Source organism: Polypterus senegalus, chromosome 12, assembly GCF_016835505.1.
Source record: "Polypterus senegalus isolate Bchr_013 chromosome 12, ASM1683550v1, whole genome shotgun sequence".
Lineage (NCBI taxonomy): Eukaryota > Metazoa > Chordata > Cladistia > Polypteriformes > Polypteridae > Polypterus > Polypterus senegalus.
Genome location: NC_053165.1, coordinates 159,224,402 through 159,243,069, shown reverse-complemented (window position 1 = coordinate 159,243,069; position 18,668 = coordinate 159,224,402). Strand labels below are relative to the sequence as shown.

At 43.6% G+C, this 18,668-nt stretch overlaps 1 protein-coding gene across 1 annotated transcript; it reads right to left on the bottom strand.

The window, feature by feature from the left end:
* Positions 1 to 972: 972 nt before the first annotated feature.
* On the bottom strand, positions 973 to 15,573 carry alkbh7 (alkB homolog 7). Its single transcript, XM_039770491.1, has 4 exons — positions 15,219 to 15,573; positions 10,674 to 10,847; positions 6,847 to 6,971; positions 973 to 1,360 (listed from the first exon to the last, which is right to left on the bottom strand). Exons 1-4 carry the CDS (start codon positions 15,465 to 15,467, stop codon positions 1,228 to 1,230), a joined length of 681 nt encoding a protein of 226 aa, XP_039626425.1. The 5' UTR covers positions 15,468 to 15,573; the 3' UTR covers positions 973 to 1,227.
* Positions 15,574 to 18,668: the final 3,095 nt, after the last annotated feature.

Genomic DNA, 18,668 nt, shown 5'->3' with positions numbered 1-18,668 from the left:
TCTTTCTCCCCAAAATAGTAGAAATGAGATGCAAACCCAAGATGTTGGAATTAAGAGCTGCCAGTTCTACTGATCAGCTGAAGAAGACGACTTTTAGTGAAGAAGATCACCATAAGACAGCTGCAGACCTGGCCACTTTGCTTATGACATGATTTTCCTATGCAGTGGCTCTCTCCCAACTAATGGTTAGAACGTCATTTCTTTTTAATGGCTTTCTGGCCAAGAAAATATAGAAAGGACTTTAAAAAGAGATGTTTAATTAAATAAGACTGTTTTTTGTTTAGATGAATAATAAATAATTCATATGTTTGGAGTATGGTATAATAAAGCAGGAACCACTGCAGTCTCACACTGTTTCGGTACTGCTTATGTGGAATGTGCCTTGTGATGGACTTGAATCCCATCCAGGGATGCTTCCTTGCACTTACGTATTACTGCAAGGTTAGGCCTCTGAAGTATAGTGTAATAGGAAAGCTTCCAGGAACACAACTAATATTCTTTTCTTAAGGATAATTTAGCAAATCTCAATCCACTTAATTTACTTACAGTAATAATCTGATATCATAATTAACTATCCATTCATAGTTTTTTTTTTTTTAAAAAACATACCTAACCTAATTCACAGACACAGGGAGCTGCATCAGCAGCACAGAGCACAAGGCACACACCATCCCTGGATGAGGTACCATTCAATTGCAGCGCACATACAAGTACAAGAAAACTCATTCCATCATATCAGGCCAGTTAAGCTGACCAGCACATCTCTGGGATGCAAGAGAAAAACTAGACTGCCCAGATAAAATCCTAATGGACAACGGACAGAATATGCATACTTCACCGAAGGAATGACTAGGCCGGGATTTGAACCTGATCTGTCCATCCATCTAACCATTTTGTAACTTGCTTATTTACTTCAGGGTTATAGGGAGACAGTGCCTAAGTGAGTAACTGTACATACGAGGCAGAAACAACTCTAGACAGAGCACCAGTGAACCCCTTTTAATATATTTAAAAATAAATCACACATCTATTCCCATTATTTTTTGAGAATCGAATGATAAATGTGAAAAGATTTAATTTAGTAGATCTTTTACAACCACAGTTTTGCATCTTTTATGAAATGCAATATGAAAGCTTAATTAGCCAAGCTGCCACATTGTTTCCCGAGTCACCTTAACAGTTGCCCCATCCTCACTTGTATAGTTCACCACAGTTCTACATGCATCTTCACTCTGCATTATCCTCTGAAAGGTTGCGACAGATGACAGATATTCGACGATCACGATTAATCTTTACACCATTGAAATATGACTCCTCGTCCTTCAGAATCTCGTGAGTATAGCTGTAACGAGCCTCATCCCTGCAGTAAACAGATTAAAGATTATATAAAATATCAAGCAGTCTTATTTTGCTCTTTAAATATATTTTTTATTGCATGTTTATTCTGTTGGCTTAGTTAGAAATGCTTGTCTGATCAATTCTTAGGCTTTCAGGAAGTGGCAGTGTGGTGAACAACAACAACAATATTTATTTATATAGCACATTTTCATACAAACAGTAGCTCAAAGTGCTTTACATAATAAAGAATAGAAAAATAAAAGACACAATAAGAAAACAAAATAAATCAACATTAATTAACATCGAATAAGAGTAAGGTTCAATGGCCAGGGGGGACAGAAAAAACAAAAAAACTCCAGACGGCTGGAGAAAAATAAAATCTGTAGGGATTCCAGACCATGAGACCGCCCAGTCCCCTCTGGGCATTCTACCTAACATAAATGAAACAGTCCTCTTTGGATTTAGGATTCTCACGGAAGGGCTTGATGATGATGATGATGGTCACGTAGACTTCTGCCTTTTAATCCGTCCATCATTGTTGGAGCATCATGAAGCTTTGAGTAGGTGGTGGTGAAGTGGGTGAAGTGGTTAGGGCTTTGGACTTGTGGGTTCAAATCCCACAACTGACACTCATTTGACCTGCCTGTGCTCCAACTGTAATCAGTTGTATCATAAATGCTGCAAGTCACCTTGGATAAAGGTGTTAGCCAAATAAGTAAATGTATGTAAGTGGTAAAGCAAGAAATGGTTGCATTTACTTCAGGTATATGTGTTCCAAATACAGGCAAATTTTGAAAATGCTCAAACTCTGATACCGACATTTTTTTTAAAAGAAGACAAATGCTTAGGAAATCAATGTTAAAAGACCCACATAGTTTGTGACAGGCGCCTGGCGTCCATGCTCAGCCGGGACGCCCCTGCACACTGTATTCAGGGGGAGCAGCCCTGGACAGTGCAATACGTCCCCCTGGACGCTAGATGGCCACCCCCCTGGGCTGGTGTAGTGCCTCGGTTTCCCGCAGGGCTGTCTGGGAATTGGAGTTGGGGGCAGCCCTGTTGGGTCCCGCAGGTACCGCCAGGGGGTGCTGTGTTTGGGACTCCCGAGCCCTTGTGGGCAACAGCTTCATCACACCTGGAAGTGCTGCTGGATCTTGGCGATCATACACCTGGAGCACTTCCAGGTGACCTATAAAAGGGAGGCAGCAGCCTCCACTCTTTGGCCAGAGTCGGGTGGAGGAGGACAAGGTTGCGTGGGAGGAGTGGTGGTGCCAAGGAAGAGAAGAGTGCTTGTGCTGTACTGGCGTTTGGGACTGTGTTGTGGCATTGGGGAGATGTGCCCTCCAGCTGAAGAGTAATAAAAGTCCTCTTATTTTACACGTGCCTCCCGTGTCCAAACTGTGTCGGGTCAGGAGCTATATAGTGCCTTTCACAAGGTCAAAGGAATGTTCATTACAAATGGAAAGCAACTGTGTACAAAACATTTAAATCTCAGAATGATTTAGGAGTTTACAATATACAAAGGCACTGAAAATAGGATTAAAAGGTTAGGTTCTATTGTTAAAACTACTGAAAACAAAATCATGCCAAGTTTTGCTCGGACTGTACAAAACACTGCACAGCTCCGATCATTACATTATAAAAAAAATCATTAGCAGCAAAAACGTGTGTATGGAAAAGCAATCAAGTGCATCTCTGCAGTAAAGCACCGGCTTTCCTCTGAGGTGCTAAGTGAGATGAACCTCTTCAGTCTATTAAAGGATCTCATTTGTGGGCTGAAGTGAAAAAGCGTGACCGAGCCAGAAGGCTCACAAAGCTAACTCACCTACAGCAGTTCTGTCTATAGCAGTTCCACAATTGCTGCAAAAGCATTTTTTCGTTTGGAGAAAAGTCACACTTTGATGAGCGCCTGTCCACAAAAAGCTATAGGAGCATCAATTCTTCAGGCAAATATTCTAACACAACAGGTCAGTAAAATAAGCTAAAAAAAATAAACCTGATGTTAACAGACTCCATGCATATACTGTAATAGTATTAGCAATCAATAAGGACCTTTGGAAACAAACAAAATGCACAGGGTTTGTCCAAAAAGCAATTGTGAATGCACTATTAAATGCACCTAGTTGGTCCATGAATCTCATGTACTAAATGCACCAAGATGCTTCAAGGAGCGTCACAAATCATCAGGGTTGGATTAACCAGTAAACAAAACAAGCACATGCTTAGAGCAACAAGGGAAGGGAAGCATCACAGAAATTTTCCATTTACCGTAAACCATATGGAGCAAAAGTGCAAGTGGTGCAATGGAACCAGGCTCCGCAAAAAGTGGTTCCCACATGAAATGAAAAAAATATATACATATATATGCATAAAATAATAAAATATTAATAATAAAGGTTAATGATATATATTAATCTTGGGAATACAACAAAATTTGAATCTGGTAGCTGTGGCATTGGTCCACGTGATAGTTCTAGTCTTGGTAATGTCGACTGTCCCGTTCAGTCGTCCACCGAGAGTGTGTGCAGCTCATAGGGGGGCACCAAAATCTTTTATGGGCTAAAGGTCTTAATTTGCTTCTGCAAATCATATACAAAATATGAAATGTAAAATTCAATTTTAAAAAAATGTGCCGTGATCTGATATAGAAACATATATATTTATTTGTGAAAATGTTTTTCCCCCTTGCCCTGATCCATCTCTGATGATGAGACAAAGCAGGCATTAAATAAAAGAGAATGGTCATTATGCTTGGGCAAATATTACACAATTATCCCGGTTTGGGATTCTGAAAATCTGATCACCCTAGCAGGGGGGTCGTATGTGCCATGAAAAAAAACATAAGGACGAGGGCAGGGTAAGAATTGCTTATAATTTATAATATTTACTATATAATTAATTCGGTAACGGGGGAGAGGCGGGACGTGAGGTGAGGAAACAAGATAATCGACTAAAGCGGCATTTTAGTCTGGGCGACACCTTTTATTTTAACATTATATAATAATACAACCAAAAAGGTAGGTATGAATCTAAATAATTACATGCTCATTCAGTGCCTTATTTATATACTATCTTTAACAAAAATATTTTCATTTTTAAAACAATTCAAATTCGGTATAACGTAGCTCGCAGCACCTCAGCACAGCGCGAGAGTCCGAGGAGCTGAACGGCGCGTGTCGAAGCCACATGATAGCCCATTGCTATTGACGTTCACTGTCCTGTTGTTATATCTGTAGGCGATAAGAGAAAAGACGAAAGACGGAGACACGTTCTAGTGATAAACTGTAACAGGTTCTTTTTACTAAGGTCGTTGCCGAGTACACGTCACAGTACCACATGATAATCTACTGTACCGTACTTCCTACTAGCTCGTCTGTACCCATAATCCAGTGAAAGGCAACCTTTTTCGAGTTGCGGCGCACGAAGTCCAAACATTTTCTTTCGCGGCGCACCAGAGGGACTGCCGATAAATAAAGTCGTGACGACACAATCTATGGACAATCGCCAATAAAAACAGGTAATTTTACAAGTTTGAAAGACATTTTATTAATAGAGGAGTCAAAAGGATAAATCTTAAATTTAATTAATGTGAACGTTGAGATTGTTTTTCAGCACATATGAGATTGATGCGAGGATCAATTTTCGAAAGACAGACGCGCATTTCCCTGTCGATCATTTGAAGTCTTTCGCGTTTCTTAGACTTCATTTCCGTAAGTGTTCCTTTATCTGTTTTTCCAACATAAAATATATATTTTTTAAACATTATCTTTTAATCAACCAAAAGTTCAAAAACAATAGCAATTTTAAATATTTTACAAAAGTTTTCGGGCGCCCCTAGAAAATTCCACGGCGCACCGGTTGCCCGACAATGATCACTTATTACTACGGAACCCACAATGGCTCAACTGACTTACAATATACTACACCTATAATCGCTCCTGAATCTGCAAAATTCATCAAAAATAATTTATCAGACCGATACGACCTTAAACATGAATAGCAGTTACATGCTTCTTTATATAGTTACAGTGGCCAACACACAATGGCCACTCCTCAGAAATGCTTTCAGAGGTAAATGACACGTCTGAGGCGCGGCATTTCGGAAAACAGATACTTTTTTTTCATTTTACATTTCTATAAAAAGAATCGAGTATGCCGAGCGACGTAGAAACAAATTACAAGTTACTGTAATACATCTCTTTGCAGCACTAGGTATTTAAACACGCCAACTTCAAGGTGGTTTACAAAAATGGTGATAGCTCCGTACCTCCGCCGGTGTTCTGACGTGTTCGTTAACCACGAGTGGGACAAAAAATAACCTCTGGTTGGATCAGTTGCCGGAGGGGAATTTCTACGTCCACAAATGAGAAATTAAAAGATCATTTAAAAAATCAAACCGTAATGAACGTCCACAGCACAAGCGTACATCACATTATATAATCAGTTGGCAGCAATCCTGCATTATAAACGCCGCCTTCTTTATTATTTCAACATTAGCTTTGTAGAGAAAAGCCAAGCAAAATGACACGGTACAACACCCTAGTACTACAAACATTAGCTTTGGTAAAACGGTCATTTTTTCATCAAAGACGCGACAATATACAAACTATATACTTACATATAACGCTTTGGTAAAAGCTAACAACGGAATGTGAACTCCGATTCCCTTTAGGCCGCTCACTGAACTGGTGCGTCTCCACGCAGCTACAGAACTGAACTTCCCGCCTAAAAGGACGGCGGGTGTAGAAGGCGCGTTCCCAACATCACGCGCCGTTTTAGCGCTTCATTCTGACAAATAGCCAGCAGAGGTCGCCAAAATACAAATATTAAAACTCGCTGATAGTCTGGAGCGGCGGCGGAGACTTGGGTTTGCTTCCCGGGTCCTCCCTGCGTGGAGTTTGCATGTTCTCCCCGTGTCTGCGTGGGTTTCCACCGGGCGCTCCGGTTTCCTCCCACAGTCCAAAGACATGCAGGTTAGGTGGATTGGTGATTCTAAATTGTGCTTGGTGTGTGTGTCCTGCGGTGGGTTGGCGCCCTGCTCGGGATTGGCTCCTGCCTTGCGCCCCGTGTTGGCTGGGATTGGCTCCAGCAGACCCCCGTGACCCTGTGTTCGGATTCAACAGGTTGGAAAATGGATGGATGGATAGTCTGGAGCAGGGGTGAGCAACGTCAATCCTGGAAAGCCGCTTTTTTGGTTGAATGGCACAAATTCCCACTCCACACTCCAAAAGCAATGTCGGATATGTTGAAATATTGTTTTCTTTTGTGAAGGATGACCAATCAGGGAATGAATCATTGTAATGAAGTGGATCCAATCAGAGAAGAGCCACGTAATAACCACAAAGCAATCAGGGCACGATTAGAGTCTGCATTTTCAACACCTTTTGTCTTACACTCGTCCACAATGCAACACTTCACTTTAAAAAGTCTTCGTTTTCATGTCACACACGCAACAAACAATAAGTACAGACTGAATGAAGAAGGTAAAACAAATGTGGAAGCCCAGCTTACCTGAGAATGTAGAGACAGCGTCTTGGCAGCAGCAAGTCCACTACATCAGTTGGGATTTTTTTGCTGATCAGGCGCATCACACTGGAAGACAAGAGGCAGATGCCTGCAATTGTGCTGCCACAGAACTGTAAATCACAGAACATTAGACCCATTAGAACAATTATGAAGAAAACAGGCCACTGAGGCCAACAACCTAATCCATCCTATTCACAGATATTCTCCAAAATAACATCAAGTTGAGATTTGAAGGTCCCTGAAGTCCTACTCTACATCACACTACACTACTAAGATTGATGGACACTATAAGCCAAGGGAACTCATACTCCGACATGGCACATGGTCGGGGTGTCATCCTGTTAAGCTTTCTTACAGTTGTTAAGAGACAAAAGTGTTGGACACCAAAGACTTCACAGAAACGACATTTGAAAACTGACACGTACGACAATTCACAGTTCGTACAGTGTGGCTGTAACTGTTTTGAATTCCTGCCGCAACTAAGCGCCAGAAGGGTAACAGGCCTCATGAAAACCCACACAAAAGGCCTGACGTGCCCTCTTATGGGTTTGGACCTACTGAATAAGCCTCACCCCAGACAGCCAAGCCACATACTCTGATGGCAGGCTTCCCTCCTGCATAGGCCTTAGAAGAGGGAAACCCTAAACTTCTAATCCAGATCAATCCAAACAAAGATCTTTCATATTTAAATATTTTTTTTTCAAAAAAAAATGTGAATATTCTAAAATAGGCAAGGGTAAACTATATAAATCCAGTTCAGAGACAATGAACAATAGATTAGAACGTAATAAGGGATCAAAGCCAATAAAACCAAATACAGAACAATTACAATATTCTTCTTCTTCGTCTTTTGGCTGGCTCCATTGAGGGTCACCTCATCTTTTACCATCTCTTTCTGTTCTCGTCATCTTGCTCTGTCACACCCATCACCTGCATGTCCTCTCTCACCACATCCATAAACCTTCTCTTAGGCCTTCCTCTTCTCCTCTTCCCTGGCAGCTCTATCCTTAGTACCCTTCTCTCATTATACTCAGCATCTCTCCTCTGCACATGTCCAAACCAACGCCATCTCGCCTCTCTGACTTTGTCTCCCAATCTGAGCTGACCCTCTAATGTCCTCATTTCTAATCCTGTCCATCCTCGTCACACCCAATGCAAATCTTAGCATCTTTAACTCTGCCCACTCCAGCTGTGTCTCCTGTGCCACCGTCTCCAGCCCATATAACACAGCTGGTCTCACTACCGTCCTGTAGACCTTCCCTTTCACTCTTGCTGATATCCGTCTGTCACAAATTACTCCTGACACTCTTCTTCACCTATTCCACCCTGCCTGCACTCTCTTCTTCACCTCTCTTTCACAATCCCCGTTACTCCGTACTGTTGATCCCAAGTATTTAAACTCATTCACCTTCACCAGCTCTACTCCCCTCATCCTCACCACTCCACTGACCTCCCTCTCATTCACACACACGTTTTCTAAAGGCAGGGATTAAAGCCAAAAACGCAATGCCGAAGTTTCAGTACAATCTGAACCTTCTCCTTACATTCAGCTGGCAGGGTTGTGGTGGAGTTTCACCGAAAAGACGGTGGGGTACAGAGAGAGAGAAAGAGACCTCAGCTGTCATCTCCAGGAAGCGCTTCGCCTTCAGTGCTCAAAAGCGGTTTCTGCTCATCCAAGACTTGACGATTCTCTTATTAGCTCACGCTGCAAGGAGACCGCTTTTGAACTAAATGTCATAGGTTTTTGGGCTGACCACCAGCAGCACTTCACCACAGTGCAAATCTGTGAACTGAGAGGCTCCGTCACATGACAAGTCACTTGGTGACGAGGATGGGATTTTCACTGTGGATGGGTGCAGTGTAGTGGTGATGCTGTGCAGAACTGGTGGTGCCGATGGTGGGGGGACAGACGTCACCAGGAAACGCTCTCCTCAGGGTGTTCAAAAGTGGTTTCTGCAAACAAAGACGAGGAGTTCTCCCATTAGCTCTTGCTGCAAGGAGACCACTTCTGACGCTCACATTGTGGGTTTGCAGCTGACGGCCAGCAGCTCTCCACAGCACTTGGCAATGAGGACTAGAGTTTCACTGTGGACGAGTACAGTGTGGTGGCAATGCTGTGCAGAAAGGGTGGCAGCTAAGAGAGAAAGCATTGAGCTGACATCCCCAGGGAGTGCTTCGCCTTCCGCCAACACGGGCCAAGACTAGGAGGTCTCGTATTAGCTCACACTGCAAGGCGCTTGCTTCTGAAGCAGACACATTGTGGGTTGGCAGAGTCCATATCTGCAGTGTTGGCCCTTCTTTCTTTATCAAGACCTCTGCAATTCGCCCCGGCAGGCTGTCGATCAACTTCTGGGCCAAATCCTGACTGATGGAAGCCCATTCTTGCATAATCAATTCTGGGAGTTTGTCAGAATTTGTGGAGTTTTGTTTGTCCGTCTGCTTCTTAAGGATTGAGCACAAGTTCTCAATGGGATTAAAGTCTGGGGAGCTTCCTGGCCATGGACCCAAAATTTCAATGTTTTGTTCTCCGAGCCACTTAGTTATCACTTTTGCCTTATGGCCTGGTGCTCCATTATGTTGGTCACCAAACTGTTCTTGGATGGTCGGGAGAAGTTGTTCTCGGAGGATGTTTTGGTCCCATTCTTTATTCATGGCTGTGTTCTGTGAGTGAGCCCATTGCCTGGGCTGAGAAGCAACCCCACACATGAATAGTGTCAGGATGCTTTACTGTTGGCCTGACACAGGACAGATGGTAGCGCAACTCACCTTTTCTTCTCAGGACGCCCCAAACAATTGGAAAGGGGATTCATCAGAGAAAATGACTTTCCCCCAGCAGACCAGTCCCAGAATATCAGTCTGTCCCTGATGTTTTTCTTGGCTTCTTTGCTGCCCTTCTTGACACCCACCAGGCCATCCTCCAAAAGTCTTCACCTCACTCACACCTGCCTGCTGCCATTCCTGAGGAAACTCTGCACTGGCTGTGTCCCGATCCTGAGCCATGAATAACGAATGGGACCAGAACATCCTCCGAGAGCAACTTCTCCCAACAGTCCAAGAACAGTTTGGTGATCAACATGGAGCACCGGGCCATAAGGCAGAAGTGAGAACCGAGAGGCTTGGGGAACAAAACATCAAAATTTGGGGTCCATGGCCAGGAAACTCCCCAGATCTTAATCCCATTGAGAACTTGTGGTCAAGAGGCGGGTGGACAAACAAAAATAGACCAATTCTGACAAACTCCCAGCATTGCTTCTGCAAGAATGGGCTGCCATCAGTCAGGATTGGGCCCAGAAGTTGACAGACAGCCTGCCAGGGTGAATTGCAGAAGGTCTTGGCAAAGAAAGAAGGGCCATCACTGCAGATATGGACTCTTTGCATAAACGTAATGTCATTGCCAATAAAAGCCTTTGAAACTTCTGAAATGCTTGTAATTCTACTTCAGTGTACCAGAGGAACATCTGACACAAAGATCTAAAGACGCTGAAGCAGCAAACCAACACCTGTGTCATTCTCACAACTTTTGGCCTCGACTGCACACCTCACTTTAGAATGCAATTTCATTGAGAAGAAGTACAGTAACTTTGATTTATCCTTTAACATTAGTGACCAAAATGGACCCTCGCTCGATGAGCTTCTCTGAAAATGAAGCATCAACAGGTAGACGAGTTTCAAGCAAACCGCACTTTTATTTTAATTCGCAAAAGATGGCCTCGTTTTATGCGTTCTCCAAATCGCACCATCTCTTACTCACACAACCCTTTGTTGTGTGCTCACAGGGCGTAAAAGGTCAAAGTGGGCCACCGGTCCATTACCTTAACACTGTCCACATGGGCCTTAATGTAGCCTTTCCTGTGCAGGTCTAAGACGTGGACTAGGTGCAGCTGTTTGACCCCTGGCGGGAAGGCCACATCTCGAACTCTCTGGAGGACCCTGGAATTCTTCTCATTCCATTGGGACCGCTCAGTTTCCCTGTACCCATGGATGGCCTGGAAAACCAAAGAAGAAAACAAGAAGAACAGACTGGGCATGAAACGAGATTATTGACGTGGGAGTGGAACTTAGGGGGCTTTGCAGGTCAGTTTCTAGAAAGCTTATGAGAATATCAAGCGATGGAGTCTTGGAGGGAGACCTGATTGGTCAGCAATCAATAATTAAAAGAAAAGAAGGCAGAGAAGAGACGGTGGAAGGAAGGGAGGGAGGAGGCCGAGAAGAGTTCCTCCATACATACATTTTGTTTATTTATACATTGAGCCAGAAATGTTAAAATTTACACCAATGGCCTGTCTGTGTATGGAGGAGATTCACTCAAAAGAGGCCCCGAATATTCTGGAAAAACTCGTTAGGACAAAGCAACGTGCAATGTGCTCCTCAGTGTATGGAGCTTCAAACAAGCCGGGATACCCCTGCGTTGGAGCGATGAGGTAGGCACCGGACAACCGTCGTGACGTTTAACCTCCGTTTGCAACTTTTGGGTGCCTACCACCTGTACCCCGTCACTCGACTTCTCATCAGGATGGTGGTGTCCAGTATTGAGCAGCACGTCTTCATGGTGCAAAACTATGGGTCACCAATTTGTTTAAGAATCAACTGGATGATTGTGAGTTAACGGAAGGTGACTTCTAGCAAGATGGAGCCACGTGTCACACATCGGCAAGGAGCAGGACAGAAACTGAGTCCTTCTTTGGCAACAGGGTAATTTGGCCACCATGGTTGCCGGATCTGACACCACCAGACTTCTTCCTTTGGGGTCTGTTCAAAGGAAAAGTCTATCGGAACAAGCCTCGCACTGTGGAAGACTGGAAGGAAAGCATCTAACGTGAAACTGCTGCTGTTCCCCCCACAACGAGACGCTTGCCAGTACGTTCAAGAACACTGAGCAGCGTATCAATGTGTCTGGCAGAAAACGGAGACCACTTCCAGCATCGCATGTAATGCAATCGATTACACACACACACACGCCAAGGTAGAGAGCGGATTGTTTTTGGTTCGGATTGCTTCATCCTTACGGGACATACAACAGAATATTCAAGGCCTCTTTTGAGTGAATCTCTCTGTATTTTGGACATAATTAAAGAGTCTAATCTAATGTGTGGATGTGTATCGGTGTGTGTCCTATGATGGCCTTGCCCCCTATACTAGCTGGAATAGGCTCCAGCAGACCCCCGCGACCCTGTTCAGGTATAAGCGGGTACGAAAAGGCCGGAGGGACTGACAAACCAGTCAAATGAATTGAAATGCCCTGCACCAGTGTTGTCACTCTAACTTGTAGGAAAAACATAAGACCATGTAACCAAATAAACACAGAAAAACACGGACATGTTTAATAAGGCATACACGGAATTTTCTAATTAATATAACAGCAGCACATGTCTGCCAAATAAATCTAAGAGTCAAAAAAAACTTTCATATTCCTAATAAGCAGGAAATGTCAAATTCGAGCTTGGAAGCAGAACATTAAACAGGACTCATCCTCACTCGGATCAACAACTTTAACTTTCCTGTTTGTTCTTTTTCAGTTTCTCACAGCATCATTGACGGCACCGTCCTCCTTTAACGTCCTTGATGAGAGATTTCGGTGGTTTCCAAGGGTAGCTGTTGATATTCAACGACCATCTTTTGCTATCGGCACGTGACTGACTGACATTAAGGCGTGTGCACTATGCGGGATGTGACGTCAAGGCACATGTCACCAATCACAGTCGCCAAGTTAATTTAGTTATGCACAGACTTCATAGAGGCACAGAGTTGATAATTGTTTGTTAACTTTTTGAGGGCTGAATATTTTTTCCAAAACATGCAGTTTACTGAAAAGAACCCAAAGCAAGGGCCTCGCACATAAATCAACCTAAAATATCAGTTGCTGGGTGCTGTGGCCGCCAGTTTATAGTATCTTGTGGCTCGAGACTCTCACGGGCGGCGTGACGGCTGGCAGGAATGTGTGGCAGGCTGGCTACCAGGATTTCTTCATGTGACGGTGGCAGGGATGGCAGCAGCAGTCGCGGCCATGGTGCGATGCAATCTGGTTTGCACCTCGTGTCCTGATGAGTGGCACACAAACGAGTTTGCCACCACATTTACCTGGAGATCAATCAGCTGATGCCGGTAGCTCACTGTCATTTTCAATCTCATTCTCCAGATCACTTGAATCAGAATTGGAGTCCAACAGGTCAGAATCCAATTCAACGATAAAATGCAAATCGTCGTCCACGGAGTCGTTTGCTTTGTGCATTCGCTTCAATCTCTCGCCTGATCTCGTTGTTTGCTCTTCGCTACTACCTCAGACACATGGAAATATCGGCCAAACCAAAGAAGCTAACTTTCCTTCTAGCAAAGAGAGTCGTACTAAAACGTAATGGCGGGTTTTGTCACCGTTTGCAGAATGACAGAAGTCAACATCCGCCCTGAAGCAGTTAATATGTACAAGAAATAAATTTATATACACAAGAAACTGTAGTTCAAGAATTGTGCTAAAAGAAATGCATGATTGTAATGAAAAAAATCCTAGACTCAGGAGACAAAAACATAGAAACGTACACAAGAGCAGAAAAACATAGGGGTGGTAACACCATAGACATAGAATTACTGGACACCGCATGACCAGCAGCATCGTACGTCAACGTCACCTCCATATTGCGAGTGGCACTGCTGTGGAGTGAAGTAATGAATGACGTGCTGCTTGGGTTTATACACACCGCTGTACGCTCCAAACCAGATCCTGGGGGATTACATTTCATAGGTAAGCCTGATCGATTGTCTTGGTTATATTTGGCCATTAGAAAATCCAGTTTATAATCTTAGCACTTAAGGTCACCTTACAATAGAATTAAACAACATTAGTAAAATGAAAACAAGAGAATGATCAAACAAAAAGCAATAAATTAGCAAGCAAACACAAATAACTTGCAGTAACAGTGCAAAATTCACAATTGGTATGCCAGTTTGAAAAGAAGTTTTGAGGGCAGTTTTAAACTGTGTTATTGAATCGAGCTGACGGATATGAGAGAGAAGAGAATTCCCGAGTTGAGGAGCACCAGGAGAGACGCTCGAGCTGCCATAGCACCGAGTCTGACGTGTGGTAAAGAAGGTAGAGCTGCAGAGGAGGATCTGAGTGAGCGAGAGGAGTGCCAGTCTGGAGGAGATCAGAGGTTGTGGAGAGCTTTAAATGTTCAGAGCGGGATTGTGTATCGTATTCTGTAGTTAACAGGGAGTCAGTGAAGCTGAGAGAGAATCGGTGTGATATGTTCAGTGGATTTAGAACAGCAGGTTATCATCCTGGCAGCAGAATTTTGAAGAAGTTGTAAGCGATGGATACATTTTTGTGGGATGCCAGACAGAATAGCATTACAGTAATCTATACGTGAGGTGACTCGGGCGTTAACCGATACTTCAGTACTGTATTGGGTAAAAACGGGGTGAAGTCTAGAAATGTTTCAGAGATGGAAGAAGGCAGTCTGAGAAATGTTACTTATATAGGAGGAATTATTTAATAATTGCCATTATTAGTGCATAAATGGATATAAATAATTGCATGTAATCGATTCGCCAAAATCTGTTGTATGTAAACGATACTGTTTTAAACGTTATTGCTTTTTCATCAGAAAACCCGGTTTCCACGTCTACCTGCATTAGTTTAAATGGCATTTTTGCCAGAGGGGACTGGGCGGTCTCTTGGTCTGGAACCCCTACAGATTTTATTTTTTTCTCCAGCTTTTGGAGTTTTTTGTTTTTCTGTCCACCCTGGCCATCGGACCTTACTCTTATTCTATGTTAATTAATGTTGACTTATGTTTATTTTTTATTGTGTCTTCTATTTTTCTATTCATTTTGTAAAGCACTTTGAGCTACATTTTTTTTGTATGAATATGTGCTATATAAATAAATGTTGATTGATTGATATTAGTGCATAAATGGATATAAATAATTGCATGTAATCGATTCGCCAAAATCTGTTGTATGTAAACGATACTGTTTTAAACGTTATTGCTTTTTCATCAGAAAAAAGGTTTCCATGTCTACCTGCATTAGTTTAAATGGCATTTTTGCCACTCGCAATATGGCGGACGCGCTGACGTATTGTGTCGACTGGGCAACACGGTGAATGCGGCGTCTATCTATATATGCCTATGGGTAACACCGCCCCGCACTATTCGGAGTGTATTATGGTTACAACGGGAGGGCGGGGTTTGGATAAAAAGGGCGGCCCCATGTAAATGAACAAGCACTTTTTTTAAAACGTTTTCTGGTAAACCGGCCAATCAAGAGAGACAAGTAGACGCCAAGGATATTACGCCATTTCCGGATCCTCCGCCTACCATCATATGGCTGACATTCGAGAACACGGAAATTCGAAGGCTTACGTCGTCCCAGTGGTCGTACTCGTAGCGCTTTCTCTTCAAAACCGGTTCCAGCTCCTCCAGCAGAGCCCGCTCTTCTTCTTCGCTGATGAAATCCTCTCGGATTTCTGCGCCGCTGACCGCAATCCCCCGTCGGTTCGCCGTCTGCGTGCTCGTAAAAGATCGGGCAGCACGCGCCGCCGCTTCGCCAAGCTTACAGGGTAAAGCTGTGAAACACGGCGTGTTCAAACATCGCAGAAACCAAAATCTCATGTTGGCCTGCAGTCTCCTATATCAGTGAAGCAGCTCTTGTTTTCCGTGTTTACGGTAATGAAGACATTTTGAAATCGGCCATTTATATACCGCGAAAGGCATTCTGGTAAGAGTAGTAAAGTGACAGCATACGGTAATGGAAGCGAAGCGGCAGCAGGGGGCAGGCAAGCGCACACAATGTGGCATCAGCAAGGGAATTTTCTCTTTAGTGCAGCAGCACGGCGGGTTTCATTTATAAGAACAATAAAACAAAACCATTTGGATTACACACATCATAAAATCACTCGGCAGCCATTCCTACTTGCAAATGCTCGAGTGTTTTACAGATACAATGTAGAACATGAGAACAGGCAATTCACCTCAACAAGCTCACCGATCCCATCCAAAACAGTAACTTCAGAGTCCTTCACTTACTCCACACGTGATTGTATTGCAGATTTCATTTTAAATCGATCTGCTATTTTTCCCCCATCAATCTAAACTTGATACCCCGTAAATGACAAACCTGTTTTCAGAAAGGGTTGCAAATTTATTAAAAACCAAAAACTGAAATCTCTCAAGTATTCAGACCCTCAGTTCAGTACTTTCTAGAAGCCTCCTTCAAGTCTTCTTGGTAAGTCTCTACAAGCTTTGCGCACCTGGATGTAGGCAGTGTATCCCATTCTTCTTGGCAGATCCTCTCAACCTCTGTAAGACTGGATGGGGAAACATCCGTGAACTCCCATCTGCAGGTCTTGCCACACACGCTTACCACTCAAAAGAAACTCTTGAGACTCGTCCCAGACGCAATCCAGTGTTGTCATTGTTGTGCTGAAAGGTGAATCATCAACCCCATGATGCTCCCACCACCACACTTCACCCTATGGATGGCACGACGAAGGCCTCTTTTTATCATCTCTCCATCTTGGAAGGATTTCTTATGCTTAATGATCGAGTGACTCACCCGGAACGATGCTTCGGTGTGTCTGCCTTTGCTTTTGAATTCAGCCAAGTAAAATGTGACAGCTGTCCAATTAACTGCGATTTTACTTCCCTCTCCTTTCTCAGATCACTTTTTGGAAGGACGTCAGTTGCGTAGTTTTTATGAACAGTTCGAAAGTGCCTTTCCATATTTTCCTTCTTTGGGATAGCAATGATAGTTTGATAGATCGGAAAAACGCATTTCGATTGTGACATTGTGAGGGAAAAAAAAATCCTCTTCTAATTCCACATTCAGCCCACACCCTCCCCAGACATTTTTTTTTTTAAAAATCCCTTCTTTAGTCGAAATAAATTGGAAGGCTAACTAGATCACTTGGATAGCTGGAGTTTTGCAATAGCTCATGCGTGCAGGATGACCAGTGTGTGAGAAGAAGAGAGATCTCAGACCGGCCGCCCTGCATGTCAATCAAGTGGCAAATGCCATAGGGAAGATATACGATAGACTAACATTTAAAAAAAAAAAGTGATCTACCTGCACTACCTTTCCGATCTACCAGTCGATCACGATCAACATATTAGGCACCACTGCTCTAATCTGTTTAAGGAAAGAAAAGAAGCAATTCAAAGGAATGATGAAGAAATTCCAGGGGACAAATCTTAAAAAAGTCAATTAAAAATGAATTCAAAAGATGTTAATTAGCAGCAAAAACAGGTCACTAATTAAGGAAAGGGTTAGAATGAGTCACACTGGAGTGTGACAGCCCTGATCTAAGGGATTGGTGAGCTGCTGTCAGCTCAGTTAACATCAGTATTTCTGATTCCACCATTTGAAAGGCTCTGGGCAAAAACAGTACCCATGAGAGAGACGCAGGGTAAAAATCATTGCTAAACAAGAACAGCAGAAAGGTTTGTCACACACTTATAAACCCTTTTGAGAGAACGCGGTCTGAACCGATAAGTCAAATGCCTAACTCTCTGGAAAACGTGGGTCCCGTTCCATCTGCTGCAGAGCTAACACAGCTTTCCACAATATGAACATCGTGCCCACAGTCCAACACGGTGGTGGAAGTGTGACGGAGTGGGGCAGCTTTGCCACTTCAGGGCCTGGGCAGCGTGCCATCATTGACAGAAACACAAATCCGAAAAGCACTGAAGGAGAAAGTCCAGTCATCAGGGCAGACTCTCAAGCTCACATTACAACTGTGTTAAGCACACGGGCAACCAGTCCACCACTGAATGGCTGATTTTTGGAGTGGCCTGGTCAAAGCCCCAACTTGGACCCCATTAAGATGTTGTGTCAGGACCTTAAATAGGCAGTTTATAGTGAAATGTGGCTGAATTAAAACAATTCTTAAAAGAGAGTGCACCAACATTTTTGGACAGCGATGCCAAAGGCTGACCTCCTGCTTCCTGAACCATTGGATTACAGCTGTTGGTGGCACAACCACTTTATACATTTAGGTGGGCAATTAACTTCACTTACTGCAAAAATGCATCTACAGAGTGAGCCAAAACGAAGTACCCCATTTCTCAAGGTCATTGCGTGAGGTGGGTTGGGCTGGGGGGTCCTTGTAGTTTTCAGTCGGCCACATCCCATGGTCCGGTGCTCACCATGGTTTTCAAAAACAACAAATCCATCATCGCTATGCAACGCACTTCAGCATTCCTCCTAACAGTGACGTCCCAAATCGGAAAACAATTCTTCAAGCGGGTGGCTAAATTCAGACTGACGGGTACAACATTGAACAGAAAACCTCCAGGCCCTCCTCGGACTGTACGAACGAACGAACGGCTGGAAACATCCAAGCTGTAAGGGCGTCCATTGTGCAGTCTGACAGACGTTCAGTGCACTTCGGCCTTCGCATTTCCAACACGCCTTTGATTTTGCACGAGGACCTCCATTTCCATCCATACAAAATCATGGCAGTGCAGGAACTCACTGGGAGAGCACCAGTTGTGTGCCAACTTTCTGCAAACCGCTCGAGATGCCCTCGTCATGTGATGTCAGCGCTGAGGCACATTTCCATTTGAATGGTGGCGTAAATAAGCAAAACTTTTGCTACTGGGCTGAAACCAACCCTAGAGGACTTCCTGGCTTTCTCACATATGATCGCCTCGCTTACGCTATCCCCTACAAGTTGCTTCTCGTTCAGCCACACTAGCAACAGTTTATCCACCTCTTCCAGCACTTGAGGCCTCTGCCTGGTTAACACTGTAACTCCTTTTTGCAACATCAGCTGCTTTAATGGCCCCTTTCTGCTTTAGAATAGTCGAAATCGT

Excerpts from the sequence above, each read along its gene's own strand:
- alkbh7 (XM_039770491.1), bottom strand. The coding sequence starts at position 15,467 with ATGAGATTTTGGTTTCTGCGATGTTTGAACACGCCGTGTTTCACAGCT. Across the intron at positions 10,848-15,218 it reads AGTACGACCACTGGGACGAC|GCCATCCATGGGTACAGGGA; the intron begins GTAAGCCTTCGA and ends TTGGTTTTCCAG. Across the intron at positions 1,361-6,846 it reads CGCTGTCTCTACATTCTCAG|GGATGAGGCTCGTTACAGCT; the intron begins GTAAGCTGGGCT and ends TGTTTACTGCAG.